This window comes from Haliotis cracherodii, unplaced genomic scaffold (assembly GCF_022045235.1).
Source record: "Haliotis cracherodii isolate W230 unplaced genomic scaffold, xgHalCrac1.p SCAF_8, whole genome shotgun sequence".
In the NCBI taxonomy this organism is placed as follows: Eukaryota; Metazoa; Mollusca; class Gastropoda; order Lepetellida; family Haliotidae; genus Haliotis; species Haliotis cracherodii.
In genome coordinates this window covers 12,783,032-12,806,143 of record NW_027266341.1, presented here as the reverse complement: position 1 = coordinate 12,806,143, position 23,112 = coordinate 12,783,032, and the positions used below count along the sequence as shown (strand labels likewise).

Sequence of the window (23,112 nt, the reverse complement as noted above, 5' to 3'; positions counted from 1 at the left end):
ACTGCAACTTTTTGTGTTAACCCACCATGTTATTTCTCAATAGTTCCACCAGGTCCAATGAACGATTTGTATTGTTTGTGTAGGACACATTAATGTTTTTCAAGGATTTTCGGGAACGGGTTATTTATAAAAAAAAATGCCTTGGCCCCTAATCTACCCAAGCTAGATGCCAACTTTGATTCACTTCATATTTACATGAAATGAAGTGGTATGCACGTCACTGCAATGTTTTAGCCATGTCGTGACGTATCAGCTAAATATGGACGGGAAGTGCATACGTCTTTTGGATGTATGTGTATACTAGTTTGGTCGAAGCTCAAAGTGTCATGTATGTGTATACTACATTTGGTGAAAGCTCGAAGTGTCATGAATGTGTAGACCAGTTTTGGTGGAAGCTCAAAAAGTCATGTATGTGTATACTAGTTTGGTGGAAGCTTAAGTGTCATGTATGTGTATACTAGTTTGATGGAAGCTCAAAGTGTCATGTATGTGTATACTAGTTTGATGGAAGCTCAAAGTGTCATGTATGTGTATACTAGTTTGATGGAAGCTCAAAGTGTCATGTATGTGTATACTAGTTTTATGGAAGCTCAAGTGTCATGTTTGTGTATACCAGTTTTGGTGGAAGCTCAAAGTGTCATGTTTGTGTATACCAGTTTGGTGGAAGCTTAAGTGTCATGTATGTGTATACTAGTTTGATGGAAGCTCAAAGTGTCATGTATGTGTATACTAGTTTTATGGAAGCTCAAAGTGTCATGTATTTGTATACTAGTTTTATGGAAGCTCAAGTGTCATGTTTGTGTATACCAGTTTTGGTGGAAGCTCAAAGTGTCATGTATGTGTATACTAGTTTGAGGGAAGCTCAAAGTGTCATGTATGTGTATACTAGTTTTGGTGGAAGCTCAAAGTGTCATGTATGTGTATACTAGTTTTGGTGGAAGCTCAATGTGTCATGTATGTGTATACCAGTTTTGGTGGAAGCTCAAAGTGTCATGTATGTGTATACTAGTTTTATGGAAGCTCAAGTGTCATGTTTGTGTATACCAGTTTTGGTGGAAGCTCAAAGTGTCATGTTTGTGTATACCAGTTTTGGTGGAAGCTCAAAGTGTCATGTATGTATATACTAGTTTTGGTGGCAGCTAAAAGTGTCATGTATGTGTATACTAACTTTGGTGGAAGCTCAAAGTGTCATGCATGTGTATACTAGTTTTGGTGGAAGCTCAAAGTGTCATGTATGTGTATACTAGTTTTGGTGGAAGCTCAAAGTGTCATGTTTGTGTATACCAGTTTTGGTGGCAGCTAAAAGTGTCATGTATGTGTATACTAACTTTGGTGGAAGCTCAAAGTGTCATGCATGTGTATACTAGTTTTGGTGGAAGCTCAAAGTGTCATGTATGTGTATACTAATTTTGGTGGAAGCTCAAAGTGTCATGTATGTGTATACCAGTTTTGATGGAAGCTCAAAGTGTCATGTATGTGTATACCAGTTTTGGTGGAAGCTCAAAGTGTCATGTATGTGTATACTAGTTTTGATGGAAGCTCAAAGTGTCATGTATGTGTATACCAGTTTTGATGGAAGCTCAAAGTGTCATGTATGTGTATACTAGTTTTGATGGAAGCTCAAAGTGTCATGTATGTGTATACTAGTTTTGGTGGAAGCTCAAAGTGTCATGTATGTGTATACTAGTTTTGGTGGAAGCTCAAAGTGTCATGTATGTGTATACTAGTTTTGGTGGAAGCTGAATGTGTCATGTATGTGTATACCAGTTTTGGTGTAAGCTCAAAGTGTCATGTATGTATATACTAGTTTTGGTGGCAGCTAAAAGTGTCATGTATGTGTATACTAATTTTGGTTGAAGCTCAAAGTGTCATGTATGTGACTACCAGTTTTGGTGGAAGCTCAAAGTGTGATGTATGTGTATACCAGTTTTGGTGGAAGCTCAAAGTGTCATGTATGTGTATACTAGTTTTGGTGAAAGCTTAAAGTGTCATGTTTGTGAATACCAGACTGAGTTTTGGTGGAAGCTCAAAGTGTCATGTATGTGTATACTAGTTTTGGTGGAAGCTCAAGTGTCATGTTTGTGTATACCAGTTTTGGTGGAAGCTCAAAGTGTCATGAATGTGTGGACCAGTTTGGTGGAAGCTCAAAGTGTCATGTATGTGTTTACCAGTTTTATTGGAAGCTCAAAGTGTCATGTATGTGTATACCAGTTTTGGTGGAGGCTCAAAGTGTCATGTTTGTGTATACCATTTTTGGTGGAAGCTCAAAATGTCATGTATGTGTATACTAGTTTGGTGGAAGCTCAAAGTGTCATGTATGTGTAAACTAGTTTTGGTGGAAGCTCAAAGTGTCATGTATGTGTATACCAGTTTTGGTGGCAGCTCAAAGTGTCATGTATGTGTATACCAGTTTTGGTGGAAGCTCAAAGTGTCATGTATGTGTATACCAGTTTTGGTGGAAGCTCAAAGTGTCATGTATGTGTATTCTAGTTTTGGTGGAAGCTCAAAGTGTTATGTATGTGTATACTAGTTTTGGTGGAAGCTCAAAGTGTTATGTATGTGTATACCAGTTTTGGTGGCAGCTCAAAGTGTGATGTATGTGTATACCAGTTTTGGTGGCAGCTCAAAGTGTGATGTATGTGTATACTAGTTTTGGTGGAAGTTCAAAGTGTCATGTATGTGTATACTAATTTTGGTGGAAGCTCAAAGTGTCATGTATGTATATACCAGTTTTGGTGGAAGCTCAAAGTGTCATGTATGTATATACTAGTTTGGTGGAAGCTCAAAGTGTCATGTATGTGTATACTAGTTTGGTGGAAGCTCAAGTGTCATGTATGTGTATACCAGTTTTGGTGGCAGCTCAAAGTGTCATGTATGTGTATACCAGTTTTGGTGGAAGCTCAAAGTGTCATGTATGTGTATACTAGTTTTGGTGGCAGCTCAAAGTGTCATGTATGTGTATACTTATTTTGGTGGAAGCTCAAAAAGTCATGTATGTGTATACCAGTTTTGGTGGAAGCTCAAAGTGTCATGTATGTGTATACTAGTTTGGTGGAAGCTCAAAGTGTCATGTATTTGTATACTAGTTTTGGTGGAAGCTCAAGTGTCATGTTTGTGAATACCAGGCTGAGTTTTGGTGGAAGCTCAAAGTGTCATGTATGTGTATACCATTTTTGGTGGTAGCTCAAAGTGTCATGTATGTGTATACCAGTTTTGGTGGAAGCTCAAAGTGTCATGTATGTGTAAACCAGCTTCGATGGGTACCTGGCGTGTCAAGAACACTGAAAGGCAAAAAAACGTCACTGCTGAAAATACTGATAAAACTTAACAGACACTGGCAGTTACATGTTCTGTGGTCAATAAACTCGTTTAATGTTCTACTGCTTCTTTTTGTTGCCTTAAAGTCCATTTAACAATTGAGTTTAAAATGGAGTGCTTTGCCCAAACGCAGCCTACAAAAGTGCAATGGGACTCAGTTGCGGAAAAGTCTTGTCAAAAACATGATGCACGTGCATATCGTGGATGGTATGGGTATAACAGACACCCAAAACTGTAAAGCTGGCTTTCGTTATTTCGATGCCATGCCAAGATTATCAGGAAATGAGAGACAACAAGCGATCGGAAGACTGCAAGCAGGCCAGAGCGCACAGGTCGTTGCAAATGCATTCAATGTCAACGTCAGAACGATATATCGTTTGCAACACCGCCACAACACCACCAACACCACCAACGACCGACCGTGTAGTGGTCGTCCTAGAGTCACTACTCCCAGACATGATCGGTTCATGATACGCCAACATCTGCAGAACCGATTCCGAATGGCCACTGAAACAGCTCGGCAAACCATTGGCAACCACCAGTGATCGTACAGTCCGACGTCGCCTAACTGCCAACAACATCTCGTGGCACCGTTCTGCTCGTGTACCTATCCTGAGAGATCGTCACCGACAGGCCCGACTGCAATGGGCCAGGAAGCATCAAAATTGGCGTCAACAGCAATGGAGAAGAATCATCTTCACTGATGTGTTTCAACGGTGGATGGCAGAGTCAGGGTCTGGCGAAGGAGGGGCGAGCGTTATGCTGATGATTGTGTTATGGAACGAGACCCATGGGCGGCCGGAGCATCATGGTTTGGGGTGGAGTCGGACTGAACCAGAGAGTGGGACCTGTGGTCTTACAAAATATTGGTCCAGGCAGGGGTAATGGCATCACAGCTCTCCGCTACATTGACCAAGTCCTCAGACCCCATATCGTGCCTTGTTTTGCCCGTCATCAAAACCAGACCTTTCAGCAAGACAACGCCCGTCCCCACACTGCCAGAGTGACCAAGGACTTCCACCAGCAGCACGACATCCAAATCATGCCTTGGCCTGCCCTCAGTCCGGATTTGAATCCCATTGAACACTTGTGGGATGAGATCCAACGCCGACTCAACGACGTACGCCCAAGGCCGACAACTGCAGCAGAACTGCGTGTAGCGTTCCTGAGGATATGGGCCCATATCCCAATGGCCTTCACCAACAGGCTAGTCCACTCCATGTACAGGAGATGTGTGGCTGTAGTCAACGCCCGTGGTGGCCACACCAGGTACTGATTTTGAACCCCCCAGCTGTGATGTCTTCTGGTGCCTCCCCAAATTCACAATTCGCAAAAGCATTCCCCAGACTGTTAATTTCATGAGGGTCAAACACTGACTTTCTCCGATGTCTTTACTTACATATATAAGCATTTGAAAATAAAGATATTTATATGATACATCCACATGACGTTTCTTTTGCCTTTCATTGTATGTGCATACAGGTTTGATGGAACCCAAAATGTATGTGCATACCAGTTTTGGTGGAAGGTTAAAGTGTCGTGATATCTTTAACACCTAATTACAATATTGCATTTTTCGGTGTTTACAGCAAGTGTTCTACTCAATGTGACTAAATATAATTTATATCATCCTAATGCGCATTTTGCATTTTAGTGTTGCTGATATTATAGAAAGTGTCAGATGTCTGTAAGATCTTGACGCCTGGTTCGATCTCGATCAAACACCTCACCCTACCCGCTCCATTGAAACAGTTGTCATCCAGAACAAAAAGCAAAAAAGGCACTAACTAAATCTCCACTTCATAAACTTTACAGGCCAGTTGAGAGACAACGAGTAAAGGGTTTCGCTGAAATGGTCTGTCTTTGATGTGGTGTTATTGTCTGTTCTCTTGGATGCCAAACTGGTCCACTGAGATGTTTCTCTAAAGTACAGTCTATGCCTGTAACAGTAGCAATGGAGGACCAACATACGGACCATTGACAACACAGACAACGGGTCGATCGCTGGAGGGCAGGCTAGAAAAGTCAAGGGTAACAGCCAAGTGTACTTTTTGTCTTACCAACAAGAACCACACGATTCCTGACAGGAACCAACCGAGGGGCATTTATTTCCCAATCTCTGGTAAACTGTGATGTGTGTTCTGGCGAAACACAGACACTCTCTCGTCACAAATCAGGCAAATGTTCCTGCAGCGAAGAGACAAACTCTCTTCAATACCGACGGAGATAAATACTCCGGGATATTTAACATCCCAAATACAATTATTGCACCACTGACTTACCGTCTCCCCAACCCCTCGACAGCTCAGTGTGCCCGTGATTTGATGCTAACAGCTACACCCCATTTCTCCCCCTCGGCCTTATTAATGGCAGCATTCTCTGGTTGTAAGGCATCGGGGCTTGTCATTTATCATCTGTGTTTCATTGACCGAAACACGAAATTTAACCGATTGTTTTGCGTAAAGACAATATCATTTGTTCACATATATTCTGAAATAGACTTTTATTAAAAGGTCAAAGGCGAACGTTGTCAGGCCGGGTTGGAGAAGCACCAACCGGGAGGCCGACCAGTCAATTTACTGGGGGACAGGCTTTGGAATAAAAAGAATAAATGTTTTCCACAACGACCACATTATTCTTTTCGGAGGATTCGTGTCTTCAAACTGCAAGAGACCCGTGTCATACCACGTCAACACTTGTGTAATTTGCTTTATCGCCCTATCACTTGTGAATGAGTGAGTCAGTTAACGGTGATTTAAGCCACCGTCACAAATACGTCAACACTTGTTATCGCTTGTATAATTTGCTTTATCGCTCTATCACCTGTGAGTGAGTTAGTGAGTGAGTGAGTGAGTGAGTTAGTTAAAGGTGGTTAAGCCATCGTCAGAAATATTGCCGCTATGACACTGATGTCTGTCGCCAACAATATTGGATATCCGGCCTGTAGTCAGCAATGTCATGGTTATATCACAGAAGACTAACCGGCAATGTTGGAGCTATTATATCTTGCCAACCTGTAGTCTGACAGGGTTATATGTGTACACGTATCTATATATGTTTATTGTTTTACGAACTACTGGGGCGGTCGGGTAGCCTAGTGGTTAAAGCGTTCGCTCGTCACGCCGAACACCCGGGTTCCATTCCCGACATTGGTACAATGTGTGAAGCCCATTGTTGGTGTCCCACGCCGTGATGTTGCTGGAATATTGCTAAAAGAGGCGTTAAACCATACTCACTCACTCACGAACAACTGGTTTCATTGTTCAGTTGTAACGTTTCAGTGTCCTCACTGCAACGATACGGTGATTCGTGAACACCCGATGTCATCGCCGTATCATTACAGTGTTTCACAAACACTTGGTATTTTACTATTGTTACGTTACCGTGTTTTACGAACACCTGGTTTCATCACTGTTACTCTACAGTGTGTCAGTAACACCTGGTGTCATCACTGTTACTCTACAGTGTGTCAGTGACACCTGGTGTCATCACTATTCCTCTACAGTGTGTCAGGAACACCTGGTGTCATCACTGTTCCTCTACAGTGTGTCAGGAACACCTAGTGCCATCACTGTTCCTCTACAGTGTGTCAGTAACACCTGGTGTCATCACTGTTCCTCTACAGTATGTCAGTAACACCCGGTGTCATCACTGTTCCTCTACAGTGTGTCAGTAACACCTGGTGCCATCACTGTTACTCTACAGTGTGTCAGTAACACCTGGTGTCATCACTGTTCCTCTACAGTGTGTCAGTAACACCTGGTGTCATCACTGTTCCTCTACAGTGTGTCAGTAACACCTGGTGCCATCACTGTTCCTCTACAGTGTATCAGGAACACCTGGTGCCATCACTGTTCCTCTACAGTGTGTCAGTATCACCTGGTGTCGTCACTGTTCCTCTACAGTGTGTCAGTGACACCTGGTGCCATCACTGTTACTCTACAGTGTGTCAGTGACACCTGGTGTCATCACTGTTCCTCTACAGTGTGTCAGTGACACCTGGTGCCATCACTGTTCCTCTACAGTGTGTCAGTAACACCTGGTGTCATCACTGTTCCTCTACAGTGTGTCAGTAACACCTGGTGTCATCACTGTTCCTCTACAGTGTGTCAGTATCACCTGGTGTCATCACTGTTCCTCTACAGTGTGTCAGTAACACCTGGTGCCATCACTGTTCCTCTACATTGTGTCAGTAACACCTGGTGTCATCACTGTTACTCTACAGTGTGTCAGTAACACCTGGTGTCATCACTGTTCCTCTACAGTGTGTCAGTAACACCTGGTGCCATCACTGTTCCTCTACAGTGTGTCAGGAACACCTGGTGCCATCACTGTTCCTCTACAGTGTGTCAGTATCACCTGGTGTCATCACTGTTCCTCTACAGTGTGTCAGTATCACCTGGTGTCATCACTGTTCCTCTACAGTGTGTCAGTAACACCTGGTGTCATCACTGTTACTCTACAGTGTGTCAGTAACACCTGGTGTCATCACTGTTCCTCTACAGTGTGTCAGTAACACCTGGTGTCATCACTGTTACTCTACAGTGTATCAGTAACACCTGGTGTCATCACTGTTACTCTACAGTGTGTCAGTAACACCTGGTGGCATCACTGTTACTCTACAGTGTGTCAGTAACACCTGGTGCCATCACTGTTCCTCTACAGTGTGTCAGGAACACCTGGTGCCATCACTGTTCCTCTACAGTGTGTCAGGAATCCCTGGTGTCATTCATCACTGTAACTTTTCAGTGATTCTTCAGGGTAGGTTCTGGAATTTATCCAATCCTTTCTGTTTTCGACTGCTCTCCTTGTGCCAGAAATACGATTGCTATGAATAAACCCGAAAGCATTCATGTTTGACATTTCTTTCACATGTTTTCACATCATATTTGCTATGATGTACACCACCCGGACCTCAGTCACTGACTCTGCTCCATAATACCATCATCAATTACTATGTATAACTGTCGATATGGTGATGGTATTTCTACGTGAGAAACAGCGTGATCAAATTGATACTATTATCTTGTCTTGACCTTGATCGGTCTAGGCTGGGCTGGGCTTGGCTGGGCTGGGGGAGCATCAACCTTGTTGTACTAAGAGCCCGACCAGTCGATATGCTGCTGGGACAAGGCTTAGTGTTTTTTTTTTTAAAAAGTTGGAAAAAGGTACGATAATTGTTCGCGAAAGCCTCGTTGGTAGAGTGGGTTAGATCGCCGACTTTGAGTGCTGGCGATTAGGTGCCTCATTCTGGCAATGTGGGTTCGAATCCCTGATGGTCGCAACCAAAATGCGTACTAAAATCTGTACTTTACTAAGAAAATGTTATCCCAAATATAGCATTTGTTATATAATTGTTCAGACACGTTTTGAACAATATTTCAGTTTGGTTTTCGTTTTTGAAAGACTTGAAGACGGATATGATTCTAATTTTGAAGGACTTCTGTGACCAGGTCGAGTACAACAGAACTGCCACAAGATCTGCCGTCCAGTCCATTATTCCGGTGCCAACAGCGATCTGCGTCATTGTGTTTCCCTAACATGTGATGTCTTCACTGTAACCATGCAACTGTTCTTCCCTTGGGAAAGGGGGCGGTCGGGTAGCCTAGTGGTTAAAGCCTTCGCTCGTCACGCCGAAGACCCGGGTTCGATTCCCGACCTGGGTACAATGTGTGAAGCCCATTTCTGGTGTTCCCCGACTTGATATTGCTGGAATATTGCTAAAATCGGCGTAAAACCATACTCACTCACTCACTCTCTTGGGAAAGGATGACTGTGGATATCTCTGAAGGAATTTACGTTTACGAATACCCAAACTACAAACATAAGAACTGCCTTTAATTTGGCATGTATTATAAATTATGTCTACTGACCACGTCGCTCCGTTTGCCACCTGAGCCCTCTTGCACAAAGCGATCTTAGCGCTAAGATGATCTTAACTTCCATACTTGAACATAGGCTTACAATAGTCTTAGCGCTAAGATGGTTTTGTGCAAGTGGGCCCTGATCTACTGTGCTAAGTGTACAAGGTTCAATATGGATAAGATTTATTATATATCGCAATCAGTAACTGATGCCAGTGGTTACATCACCATTGTGTTCTCATGTCTGTATTTCTCTCTCTTACACGTATGAGTGACTGCGTCAGTTTGGTTTCACGGTGCTTCGGACAGAATTTCAGTTCTATCACGGCGTGTCACCTTGACGTAGGAGGAGAGTTCGAAGTAACTCGTTGCACTAAGCGATTGAAGCGCGATGGCAGAATGGGAGTTACGACCACCGTATATATGAGACTGACAAACCTTGAAACAGTCAGAGTTGACCGGGATTCGACGCACGATTATAGGATTCTGGCATGCCTGAGGGACGAAGCTCTGCATAGCGAATTGCGACACCTTCGACGACTGTGACACCTGTGCCCCCTGTTTCACAGTTATTAGCGGAGAAAACTCACATCCATACATTCGTTTTTCAAAAGCACACTATTTCTTGTCTCGAATGTTTAAGCTGGACTTTTTAGTTGGACTGAAGATGAGTGCGTGAGTTGGGTTTAACGCCGCTTTTAACATTATTCCAGTCATATCGCGGCGTGTCAGCTTAATGTGGGAGGAAAGCCCGAAGTGATGCAGGTTTCAGACGATTACCACTTCGGTGCAACCGACGAGCACGGGTATGGTGCTGTCAAACCTAGAAACATAATTGGCACGAACCAGGATTCGAATCCACAATCATAGGTTTCTGGCGTGCCGAAGGGACGCAACTCTGCACAGCGAATCGCGGCGCCTTAGACGACTGGGCCACCCGTGCCCCCGGGCTGAAGATGAGCTTAATTATGTATTTTATATATTTTCTCACTTTAAAAACCTAAAACAATACACATTTATTCTTTCAAATTACCACGGAGCCTAGCAATTTTGATATTCCGTACACACGCGTCGGAGAAATGGTTATCTCACTTCCACTTAGCAATGCGTACAGGGATGAAGACATTTTAGGCGTGACTTCCACTTTTTCACCTATACGCATACAACAACTTGACAAGTGGCGTGCTGCGTAAGCAGGTAGGAGATTGGCTAATCTTTTCAGCACGTTTTATCTAAATGATTAGTGATTTTCCGATATTAAGTCTATTTAATTCAATCTTCTGCTAGAAAACAACAGCAGCCACGCCATCTGCGTCATGCGATGCTGAATATCTCTATCGTGTTAGGGCCATGTATGTACCTGTTTTACTGGTTTTAGTCGATAGGTGGTGGAACAGGTCTATGGATGACAATACCCTTAAAAGAGCAAGTCTCTTGGCAGATTTGATACTAGTCAGGGCCCCAGGTGGTTCAGGACAAAGCCCCCAATAGATATAAATAGCGATATTAATATGTGTTTGTATTTCTAACGAAGGTTTTTCCTTAAGGAGATAATGTCACAATAAACCAATTTCATCTGCCTCTCATACAATCCTAACAAAATATCTTTGCTTGGAGAAAAAGATGACGATTTCGTGATTTCGACGAACATATAATCAAATTTGTTATGGCGTTATACCACTATTGTTAAAATACGCGGAATTACGCAGAAAACGTTACTCCGATAAATCATTGATGTCCGTAAATAAGACAATTAGAAGTAGCAGGAAGGAAATCATTGTAATGAGTTTTCATTGCTCTGACAAACCAATGGCCAATTTCATGGACAGGTTAACATCAATGAACGCCATCTGAGAGAGCGTCTGTATTTCTATGGTTAATTACGTGCTGAGCTATTGTTGTGAACGAACCCAGAAACAGTTATCAAATGTAATGAGACAGTTGTGTGCAAATGTTCAGTGACCTACTTACATCCAGGGGACCGTGTATTGGGATGGACGCCGGTGTGCCATGAAAGTACTGCCACGACAAGGCGCCCAGATGGCCTCGTCAAGATGCTCGCAGGGGATATTTGGAGATAGGGAAAGGCCACAAAAGATTTATTATTTGTTTGTCAGATGCTTTGGTTAGGAGTGTTGAGGGGGTGGGCGATGTTTTTCTTAGATAAGAACAGATAAATTTCTCCTGGTAGTTGGTGCGAAAAAAAAAAGCATCGTTAAATTGTTCCAGGTATAAATAAGCCTTTAGCCCTGATAGGGTTCAGTTTAGAAACAGTTGTATCAGCAGCTGGGGGATCTAACAACCCAACAGAACCCCACCCTCACATCCACCCCTACCCCAACACACGTTCACACAAGTTACAACGTATAAGAGGAAAGAACCACACTCTTGCCCAAGGCTATTGATGGAGAAGATGTGTATGTACCAAACAACCTATTACTCACAGAACTAAGTGAACCACGAATTTTCTACCATATGGCTTAGGTCCTGCATGTTCTTCAATAAAACTACATTTGGAATATTTCTAAATTGCAAACACGAAAGCGTCGTTATTTTTGCCTATGGTCATTAAAAAAATGACGGAAAATTCTTTCAAATTGATTAATTTGAGCGTCTAGAAAGCGTAGAAAATTCGTCGTTAATTTCAAGCTGATAATCGGCGCTTTGAGTACGCAGGTTGCTGAATACACCTACCATAGAATAAAGACTGTTTGAAGATATACATTTCTATTTATAGTCTGGGTACTGTTGTGCGCTTTATGTGATCTGAATCTGTATGTTAGTAGAGTTTAATATCGTATTGTATCTTTCGGCGCCAATAGTCTCACAGTTTATGCAAAAACCTGATTATAAAATCATTTTTAGAAACCATCATTACTTGATCGATAACAATTGGAAGTGTATTGAAAACATTAATCATTCAGAATGTCATGATCATTATGACAGAAAGTTACATAGCAACGTTAATCTCCATCCCGTTTGATCATTACATAGTATATGATAGTGTTTCAATTCACTTGCTTATTCTCTGTAGTTGACTTTTTGAACTGATATTATTAAAATTGTACATTTCATATCAATATGAGTGTTGAATGTTGGACGAAAACTTCTCCTGCTCAGAGATTTCATTTTACAAATTCTTGATGGAAATTTATACAATAAATATGTGCTTCTCAAAACAAAATTACGGTTGCTTTTAAAGAATCTTCAAGGTTCTTTATCAAAGTTGGTTACATTTCCTTAATTTACCCTTTGCTAGCAAAGTTTCCAATTTCGTCTTAAAAATCCGTCGCAACAAGATGTGCAGAGAAAATCAAAGAAACCCATCGGCTTTGAACTAGATTGCAACCCCAATAACTCACACCATCATTTAACATGTACATAAAACGCCAGGACAGAACTAAAGGTATTTATCTGAGGCTCTTAGTGTCAGATAGGTGGCACAAAGTGTTGGCCTTGAGCGTCTGTTGCAAGTGTTTTTGACTGTGAATCAAAGAAAGGACTTCATGATTGATAGCCCTACAACCTCAAGTCTTGGCGAATCTATTCACGACTCATCTTCACAAACAAATCCAATAAAGGAAAATACGGCAAGTTTATAAGATTACCCCCAAGTATTGCGTGGGGTGAAGGAATCAATGCATGACACGGGTGTAAAGTGATTACCAATATTATACAAATAACGAATGTTTAAGGAAGAAGCCGGTGTATGCTTTCAAGCACTTCGGTCTTTAAGACTAATAATGGACTCCTTTTTAAGCTTTATGACAGCATTACAGGACAAGCGATAAGAGCATTGAAAGAACTCCTTATCATTTGCCGAACTGTAAGTAGCGGTTGTGGCGGAATTAAGTCAAATATTTGATTACCTAACATTTGTACTCCAAACTATCAAACCTTTGATTATGCCCTAACATGCTTATATCTGGGCCTGCTTGCTTGGAGCTTTTTGTAAATTCAGACAGTTCTCTTTCGTATCGATGTCATCGGGTACAGTAGGTGATGTATCGATTCATCATTTAATTGGACGATTTCCCTCTGCGACAATAAAGCTTCTATTAGTCCAATACATTTGTCACAGGGAGTTGATACAATCAGGACATACATAGCTTTGTCGTACATGGGTCTAAGCCCCTTCCTTAACATGTAACTACCATTATTGCCGTGTGAGGGTATTCAGCAACGTCCTGAGTGGATACTATGTCTAGACGCAGAATGAAAAATCCTTGATATAAAAATACCTAAGCATTACGGAAGGATATTTGTATTATGCCATGAAAAATTGGATGCATTTATCAGCATGTTCTCTGTATATTCCCGCGTCTGATATATTAGTAATTCTATCAGTCATCTTTTGTAGTTTGCGTCGGAGCTATTGTTACAGCATTGTGTTCACGATTACACGAACATTGAACACATTTTGAATGTTCAGATTACACAAAAATCATGGATGTTGATTTCAAGATAACAAGTTATATTATACGTACATATAGTGAGGAAGTGATCATGAAAGCTAGATTATTTCATTCTGGCATGATAGAGTGACACACCTCTGCACAGTGAATTGCGGTGCCTAAGGCAACTTGGATACCCATACTTGCGAAGTTTCACTGCAGAGTCCTCACTGGTTTTGATGAAAGTTCGAAGTGATGCAGGTCTTCGACGTTTACCATTTTGGTGAAACCAGGTACCACGGGTATGGTGCTGACAAACCTAGAAACATACTCAAGTCGAACTTGGATTCGAACTCACGATCACAGTTGCACGCAGATTAAGGACGCATTTCAGTATAGCGAATTGCGGAGCTTCAGACAGCTGGGCCACCCGTGCCCCCACTCACAATCTGATGCTCTGAGTGTCGAATGTACACGTGTAGTAATATAGGTGTTGTGTGTGTTTCAGTGCCTTGCCTTTGAGTATGTCCCTGGCAGAGGTCAAGATGTACAATGCGTCGCAGCTGCTGGAGAACATGCTGGTGGGTTATGACAAGCGACTGAGGCCTGGATTCGGTGGTACGTCTCTGCTTATCATGTTGTTTGGGATTGATATTGGAACTTCCCGGTACATATTGACATAGACATAGTCATGAAAATAATAATAATAATTCAGGGTATTGGGGGTGGGGGTGGGGTGGTGGTTTGATTAATGTAGAGTCTCTTTGTGAGTTGTATTGTGCACTTAAGCACACATTTATTTGTCTGATGATCCTCTTGTGAAGCATGTCAAGACTCATGATGAAAACAAGACATTCCAGAGTTTTCTTAAACGAGCGGAGGATATAGGACATAATCTCAATGTCAGTGTTGATTTTGTTCTGTGTTAACCAAGCGAAGTGCCATCTCAAATCGGCCCTGAAACCCTGCAAAGTTCTTCGATTGGATGAATTCGGCTGGCCTGAAAATCGACATAGAAGGCTTTCTGTTTGCTGCTCAGGACCAGTCACTTCCAACTGGAAACCGTCAATGTGTGATTTTACATCAAAATGTTAATTTGAAATGTAGATTATGCAATAAATTTAATGAGACTGTCAAACACATTGTCAGTGGGTGCCCAGCTTTGGCACAAACTCAGTATCTTAAGCGACATGATGGTGTAGCGCGATCATTTTATTACCGTCTTCGTCGTGCTTGTGGTTTTGACACAGAGGTCCATCCATGGTACGACCCGGAATATTTAGAGGGCGTCGTGGAAAATGATAAATACAAAATTCTTTGGAATAGGCCCGTTTACAGCCTCAGACGTATCCAGGCCAACAAACCTGATCTTGTCCTTTTTGATAAATCCAATGAAATCATTTATATCATTGACTTTTTTGTCCCTTTTGACACTAATGTGATTCACAAGATTCGTGAAAAACATGGCAAATATGCGGACCTCGCTTTCGAAATGTCACGCTTGCATCCCAAGTACCAAGTTGTCCGACTCCCCATTGTTCTCGGAGCCTTAGGTTTGGTACCTCCCAATTTGTTGACTGACATTGGGAGAGTTACCGGGTTTGCTACCAGGAATACAGCCCTTCTGACAATCTGGGTAATGCAGAAGGCTACAGCGTTGCCGGGGAGTCTTCACGTTAACCGAAAAGTTCTAGGTGGGTTCGACTTGGCAGCGCTTCCTGGGAGAAGTCCCATTCGCTGTCTGACCTGCGTGTAAATGGGGCAAGGGACCTGAGCTGATGATGAGCCTAACCAGTCTGACTGTGCCTGGATCACCCAAACCCTCTTTGCTTCATATTTTATATTAATCTGTACATAATAATAATAATCATAAGTGTACCGGGAGCTGACCTGGTGGGGTGGGTTAGCCTTGTGGTAACATCGTTCGCTCGTCACTCCGAAGACCCGGGTTCAATTCCCCACATGACCCGGGTACAATTCGTGAAGCCCACTTCTGGTATCCCTCGCAGTGATATTGCTGGACTATTGCTAAAAGCGGCGTAAAACCATACTCACTCACCCGAGTTGACCTTGGGCGACCTGTTTTCGAATTTCAGTGGAATTTGTTAATTTTCTTGGGACAAATAAACGAATATGAATATCCCATAAGAATATGACTTTTACGATCTTAAAGGGATATGATTGTGAATAACTCTACCGAATTTTATTGCATGACGTTTGCTGAACTCTTAAATGTCTTCATTCCGTAGTGTGGTGTATCTTCAAATCTCTCTGCTCACTAAATATTGATAAAAGCGGGAATGTGTTGACGAGGCCGTGTATGCTGTAATTAAATTTATGTCAATAAAAAGGACAAATATTTATGCAAGGAAATACTTTTCCTTGACAGAACACGATTGCCACATTACTGAGGCTGTCTCGATCTACACAGAAGCAATATGAAACCACATCAATCAGTATAATGAAACACTAAACAGAAGTAAATTATTATTGATAACACTTTATATAACCATACCTTACGATTGTAGAAGATGGAACATTTATTAATATTATCACAATTTACTAAGTATCCTCAGAGCAGAGGTCAAACTGCCGGTTTGACTTGTTATCCAAATGAGAATAAGATGATGGAACAACTTTGAAGTTCTACTTTTAATTTAACAAAGATATCGATCCAAAACTTGTTTTCTAAAAACGTGAATCGAACACAACTTTGAAGCGAAGAGGATAAATACCCAAAAAACTATTTTAGATCCCCAGTTCTCTGAAATAACCTTTCCTGCATTGTCCAAAAACTTTTCCATTAACCAATCTGCTAGCTGACGATCCCACCGTCAATGTTTTCCCCAGTTGAAAGGAAAATATTATTGTCCGGAATTCAAAATATTTCGACTCGACAGACTTTTGTTCCCGCGAATCCACTTAAAAGCACAGACTTCATTCGCTGGAAAATCAAACACATTGACTGCCTTAAGATACTCGGTTGGGATACTGTAGAATCAATATGGCTTTGGAGAAACTATCTGGGTTCGTTTCCAGTCTGACAGATTTCTGAACACTGAGCGTAGCCGTGCTTCGCTCAAAGAAATTGTTACATGATCGCAATGAATATTGAAAATAAAGCCAGGATCTGTGACTGTGTATTCCAGCTTTGTAGTCTGTTCCAGGGGACTTTATTATACGCGACTATCAACGTTTAACTCAATAATGAATTTAATGATGGAGAAACCGAAGGTCATACCACTAACTCGTACATCATGAATAACATCAATATTAGTTATATCACGATGTCCATCGAAGCGGCAACAGATTTCACAGACGGTATGTAGGCATAATAAACATAGCACTGGATAGACTCAACTGAACGACAATGACATTGTTTCAAAGACGTGTGTGAGTGAATATTGTTTTGCGGCGATTTTTGCAATATTCATGGAATATCACGGCGGGGTACACTAATATTAGTCTCCACACATTAAGATTGTACCATGTTCCTCAGTATTGGGACGAGCGAACGTTTTAACCACTAGTTCTCCCTAGATCAACCTATGGAGTGAATTTGAAGAATGTAAATAATTATGAAGAATTATATGAAACTTTCATCATAGATTTTTTAGCACATAAACATGTCTGCCTGCATTAGTAATAGTTGATAGTGATAGTGAATGTCATACTGTTAAGTGTAATTAATTGAATTGTATTTAGCAATAAATAACATGTGACTAAATAAATAAATTCTTAAAAGGTTTAAGATTGGTTTCTTGTTTCACGGTGACCTTAAGCAATGGTCATTTAGCTAACTTACAAAGGTGTACTTCATGCCTATTTCAAATTATAGAGAAACCCGAATCTTCAAGACTATGATTGGGGAGAAATATGACTATTTGGTCCATATGACAGAGAAATAATAATATACCCAAGGGCATTGTCCTCTTTCGTTATATGAATCTGGAGCTATGGTTTTACCCGTTAGGATATATATGTACGTAATTATAACAAACACGGAAAGACAAAAACATGGAAAGCAATTAGTTTATTGGCAATTCAGATAATATGTAATGTGTCCCTATTCAAGCATTCAAGACAAGAATTACGCAATTAGCGTCCATAAAGAAACGAAGAAATGAGATTTTCGTGGAAACACGTTTTATGTGTTATCCAGCTGATTGGTCAGTTGAGATGGCCATTTTATGTGTTGACCATTGCCAGTGGGTGCCCTTCAAGGACAATTGAACCGTATATGACCGCTGTACCAAAGCCTTGAAAGGAGCGTTTGATGACCAGCATCTAATCTCATCAGTTCTAAGAGCCATGTTTGACGATGAAGATGCCACATTGCTCGTCGTATAGCTATTTAGACGGGGCCACAGAATCAACATGGTCTCTATTGTGTTTACATAACATGACCCCTGACCTCAATCAATAGCCAATCGCTGGGCACAGTTATAAATAAACCGGCTAGACATCCGAGAAATCTCATATGATTCACCAACTGTGACTTGTAATTAAACTTGCAAATTTCATTTACATGTATATTATATACAAAAATGGGTTTAATTCTTGGTTCAAAGTATGTATTTATTTGTCTTCTGTTCATATTATACACATGTTCAGTGTAAACAATTTGGCTATTTGAAATGTGTACATGTATGTGTTGGGTAAATGCGTTCCCAACCCTACAGTACACCTGTATGTAACATACAAAAAATATACTGATGATACACGATTTAGGTTGATTTTGGATTGTATTAAAAATGAACTTAACGACAGTCCAAAGGTCTCAACTGGTTTTCCTTTTGGCCTATTTTGCACATATCGCTAGACGGACGGAATCAAGTTTAAGCGAGCAGGAAAAACTCGTCCTTCTTGCACTGCTGTGATACAAAGTTTTACAAATGCGTAGACACTGGTTTGCCCGAATGTCCCCCTCGAATTGATTATGTAGAAATGGGGAATTACGTCGGACATCATAAGGTCAATGATGCGTCAATTTTGGAAATGTCTTCCACATGTCTACCACAATGTTTTTGAAAGTTTCACTTACCCTGATCAAACAACTTTTGAACAAGAGTCGTTCAACGCTCTATGAAATTTTCGTAGAAAGGGCATGCTCGATTGTAGGAAGTTCAAAGTATAAATGTGTTCACACACATGCGTCCCTAACATTGCGGTGAGTATATACGAAGCGGCACTCCTGACCTTAACGCGGACAGACACAGGAGTTAGAAAAGAGTGACATAGATCACAAGGTGGAACTGAAACTGATCCAGCAGATCATCTCGTCACAATAATGTGTAAGAATACACATTGACATGACCCCGGGGTCAGGTCGCTGCAGCGGAAGATGCCTTTGGGAAGACGCAGGAAAGATTATAAGATTCCACTAACCACTTTGTCCAATTAGTTGCAAATATCAAGAATAACATCTCAACAATAGCTTCATCTGTTTGCTACATGATCTAATCTGGTTTGTCTTTTATTGCAGGGAAGCCGTTAGCAGTGATGATCTATATCAATCTACGATCCATGGGCCCTATATCGGAATTAGACATGGTAAATGATACTGGCTTTACTCTATCTGAGATCAATACTGTAATGACAGACCATCAAGGGGGATGCTGTTCCCTGTCATCGGGAAGCGGGCGCGTATGATGCTGACACATCTCTTGTGCTAATACGATGGAGACGGCGATGAAAATGCACGAATGCAAAGAAAATTGCAAAGGAAAACTGTTGGTTTTTCATTTACAAATACGAAACTATTATTAAAAGGGTATTATGGCTGCTAAACCGTGGTGCTTTAAGCCGTATTGCCAATGACGTCGTTCAATGGTGAAGATATCCTTTTGAAATCGTCAAGACAAATGATGGTTTAATTTTGTTGTCATTTTCAAATGGTCATGTTTCCGATAACCGGCACGATTCACATACAGATCAATGGAGATAAAGGCTTTATTGGTGATGATCCGACATATCTCTGTATCTGTTTGCTACAAAGTTTTGAAAAATATATTTGTTGTAAAGGATTAACATTCTGGTCGGATGTTTTACTTCAATGAAGCTGTTTCAAACTTGAAAGAGAGAGGAAGCTGCAGCAACAGGGATTTAAGCTCTTATGCAGTTGATGTCCGTTAGAATAGCCAGAAAAAATGTTATCATCGATTGCCAACATAATTTCATTGAATAGCAAAACACAATGTATGCCTAATATGAGAATATTGGAAAAGAAAATAGGATTTTGTCTTCAAGATCTTTAAGACCAGGAAGATTATGGAAAAAACAACACTTTTCCAAACTTTGAAACGTATTTGTGGTTTTGAATTAAATTGAGAAAATGGGAAAATGGAATTTTCAGAAATACCTGCAATTGCCATCACGCCAATGGCTTTATATCGGTGTTCTATGTGCAGTATGTGACTTATTTATGTTGTGTTTGTAGGTGTTCGTATGACCTTTTAATGTATATATTCTATAGGTGGCATATGGAGTCTACATTCTCACATAGAATGACACGCATGTTACACCAGGAATATGATAGTTACACTGGCACATAATCGTTACACCGGATTTGTAATCGTGACCCTGGTATGTCATCGTTAATCGTTTTGCTGGGCAATCATTATGCTGGGTATATAATGGTGACGTTGGGTTTACGCTTGGATTAGGTATACCGTATTCGACGTAATAAGCGCACCCTCTAATAAGCGCCCACGGCGATATTTGCTAATATATTGGCTAGTGAACAATCTCAATTAGCACCCCTTCCGATTGATCAATGTACACAAGACTTATTTATTCGTGTATAATACGCACTCGTGTGTTATATGCACCTTTAATTATGGGCAATTAAATTCTGGAAAAATACATATGTCGTATATAAATATTTCAGGCTGTCAGCATAAACCACGAAATTTACGAACTTTTTTAACCAAAATAATATTTCAATAAGAGCCCCCTATTTCTAATTTTGAGAGCGCCCTAGGCCCTCATTACGTCGAATACGGTAGTATTAATAATCCTTACATCGGGTATAAATCGTTTTGATGCATCGGGCATAAATCGTTGTGATGGATTCATATCATTTGGATATATCATCATGGCGTTTGGTATGTAATCGTTACGCTGGGAATAAGTATATATAATAATCAAATCGGGTATATATCGTTGCATGAATACTATGATACCATAAATACCGTGAATACAGTTAATACCATGATAACTGTGAATACCATTAATACTGTGAATACAGTTTATACCATGGTTACCGTGCATACCATAAATACAGTTAATACCATGATTACTGTGAATACCATAAATGCCGTAAAACAGTTAACACCATGAATACTTTGATACCATAAATGCCGTGAATACAGTTAATACCATGATAACTGTGAATACCATTTATACCGTGAATACAGTTTATACAATGGTTACCGTGCATACCATAAATACAGTTAATACCATGATTATCGTGAATACCATAAATGCCGTGAATACAGTTAATACCATGATTACTGTGAAAACCATAAATACTGTGAATGCATTGACATGGTAATTAGACATTTAGCATTTCAAACGCCACGTTTTTGATTTGTGGATACATTTTAACTTGAATTACAATACTCGCCGAACGGAATATATGGAATTCCTTTCTCCCCGGAATTTAACTTTCACTAGCTTCATCAGTTTAAAACATTTACATCCCCTCACCCAAGGGTCTTTCTTCATGAATGCTTCAATAAGAAGCAGAAGATGTAATAAACTCCAAGTTAGAGGGAGGAGGGTGCTCTGATGCTGATGAGTGATGAGCGGAGGGATAAACAGGGCCCTGGGGATGCTACAATGTATTATCAACAAACGGTCATTATAGGCAAGGCTGATGACACATGTGAACTATCGGTCTTAGCAACTTACACAAATTGCATTCTGCCATTTCACTATACTTACCCAACTTAGGATACAGCTGAGTGATGCCCCCATCCTTTAACTCTCCGTAGCCCCTCCCCAACAGGCGGACCATCTTGTAGTGATACAAACAAAGGGAACGTTGTACTCAGCCAAAGATTATCGTCCCTGTTGTGATGAATGGACCGCTTCCGTGGTCAAGTGGTAGAGCGTCAGCCTGGAGAGAGAAGGTCCGGGGTTCGATCCCCGGCCGCGTCATACCAATGTACGTTAAGAGATCACGTTTGTTGTTACCCAGTCTGGCGCTCGGCATTTATGCGCTAAGACAAGGACTGGTTGGCTCGGAGTCCGTACACTGTGTCTGAGTGAGGTCTTCATGTTAAACTGCGGCATGGTATCTGACTAGGCTAGCGGTATAAAATCGGCATTAGTCCGAACTAGTACAAGCAGCCACCCACTCACACGTCGCCGTATAAGTGCACTAATCTTGAACGCGATGTTAACATCATTTCACCTCACCTGTTGTGATAAATATGCTGGTCCTATTTGCTACTACTGTATTATCATGGTCAAATCGAATAAATGACTTTCACTGGTGAGAGAAAGTCTGTAATTTCAAAGGAGCAAGGGAGCTGGTGACGCCACATCCTAAACGACGCTATGGCGGCGAATGGGTCCAGAGTATATATCAGAGAGGCATAGAAATATGATACCCTGGATAACCGAGGATGCATCGAGGAATCAATTCATTAGTTCTTAGGTCTTTAACACCCTTGTTTGAAACCACAGGCCATAGACTGTTGGATATGTATGTACTCCATGTCGAAATTTGATAAGCGGGTGGTTGTTTGAGTTGTGTCACGTTGCATTATCACATTTTAAATTATTCGATCGATGGCCCCGGTAAGATTTCAGACCAATGATGCGAGGCTTGACGAATTGTCGATTGTACTGTCATGGTACAAGGTACCGTACATCCACGCATACCCTTAACCTCCCACCACCCTTACAAACCACCTGCCCATCCTCTATACATCCACGCATACCCTTAACCTCCCAGCGCCCTTACAAATCACCCGCCCATCCTTTATACATCCACGCATACCATTAACCCCCCACCACCCTTACAAACAACCTGCCATCCTCTATACATCCACGCATACCATTAGCCTCTCACCACCCTTACAAACCACCCGCCCATCCTATATACATCCACGGATACCCTTAACCTCCCAGTGCCCTTACAAATCACCCGCCCATCCTTTATACATCCACGCATACCATTACCCCCCCCCCCCACCACCCTTACAAACCACCCGCCCATCCTCTATACATCCACGCATACCATTACCCCCCCCCACCCCCCTTACAAACCACCTGCCCATACTCTATACATCCACGCATACCCTTAACCTCCCAATACCCTAACAAACCACCTGCCCATACTCTATACATCCACGCATACCCTCAGCCTCCCACCACCCTTACAAACCACCTGCCCATCCTCTATACATCCACACATACCCTCAACCTCCCACCACCCTTTCAAACCACCCGCCCATCCTCTATACATCCACGCATACCCTCAACCTCCCACCACCCTTACAAACCATCCACCCATCCTCTATACA

The 23,112-nt window shown here is 41.4% G+C and overlaps 1 protein-coding gene across 1 annotated transcript in view; it reads left to right on the top strand.

Annotated features, from left to right (window-relative positions):
• The window catches only part of LOC139449926 (gamma-aminobutyric acid receptor alpha-like), a 71,409-nt gene that overhangs the window by 31,035 nt on the left and 17,262 nt on the right, over positions 1-23,112 (top strand). The window contains exons 3-4 of the mRNA XM_071231538.1: positions 14,085-14,194; positions 19,062-19,129. Of these exons, the coding sequence (XP_071087639.1) occupies positions 14,085-14,194; positions 19,062-19,129 (178 nt within the window). The remainder of the gene's footprint in view (positions 1-14,084; positions 14,195-19,061; positions 19,130-23,112) is intronic.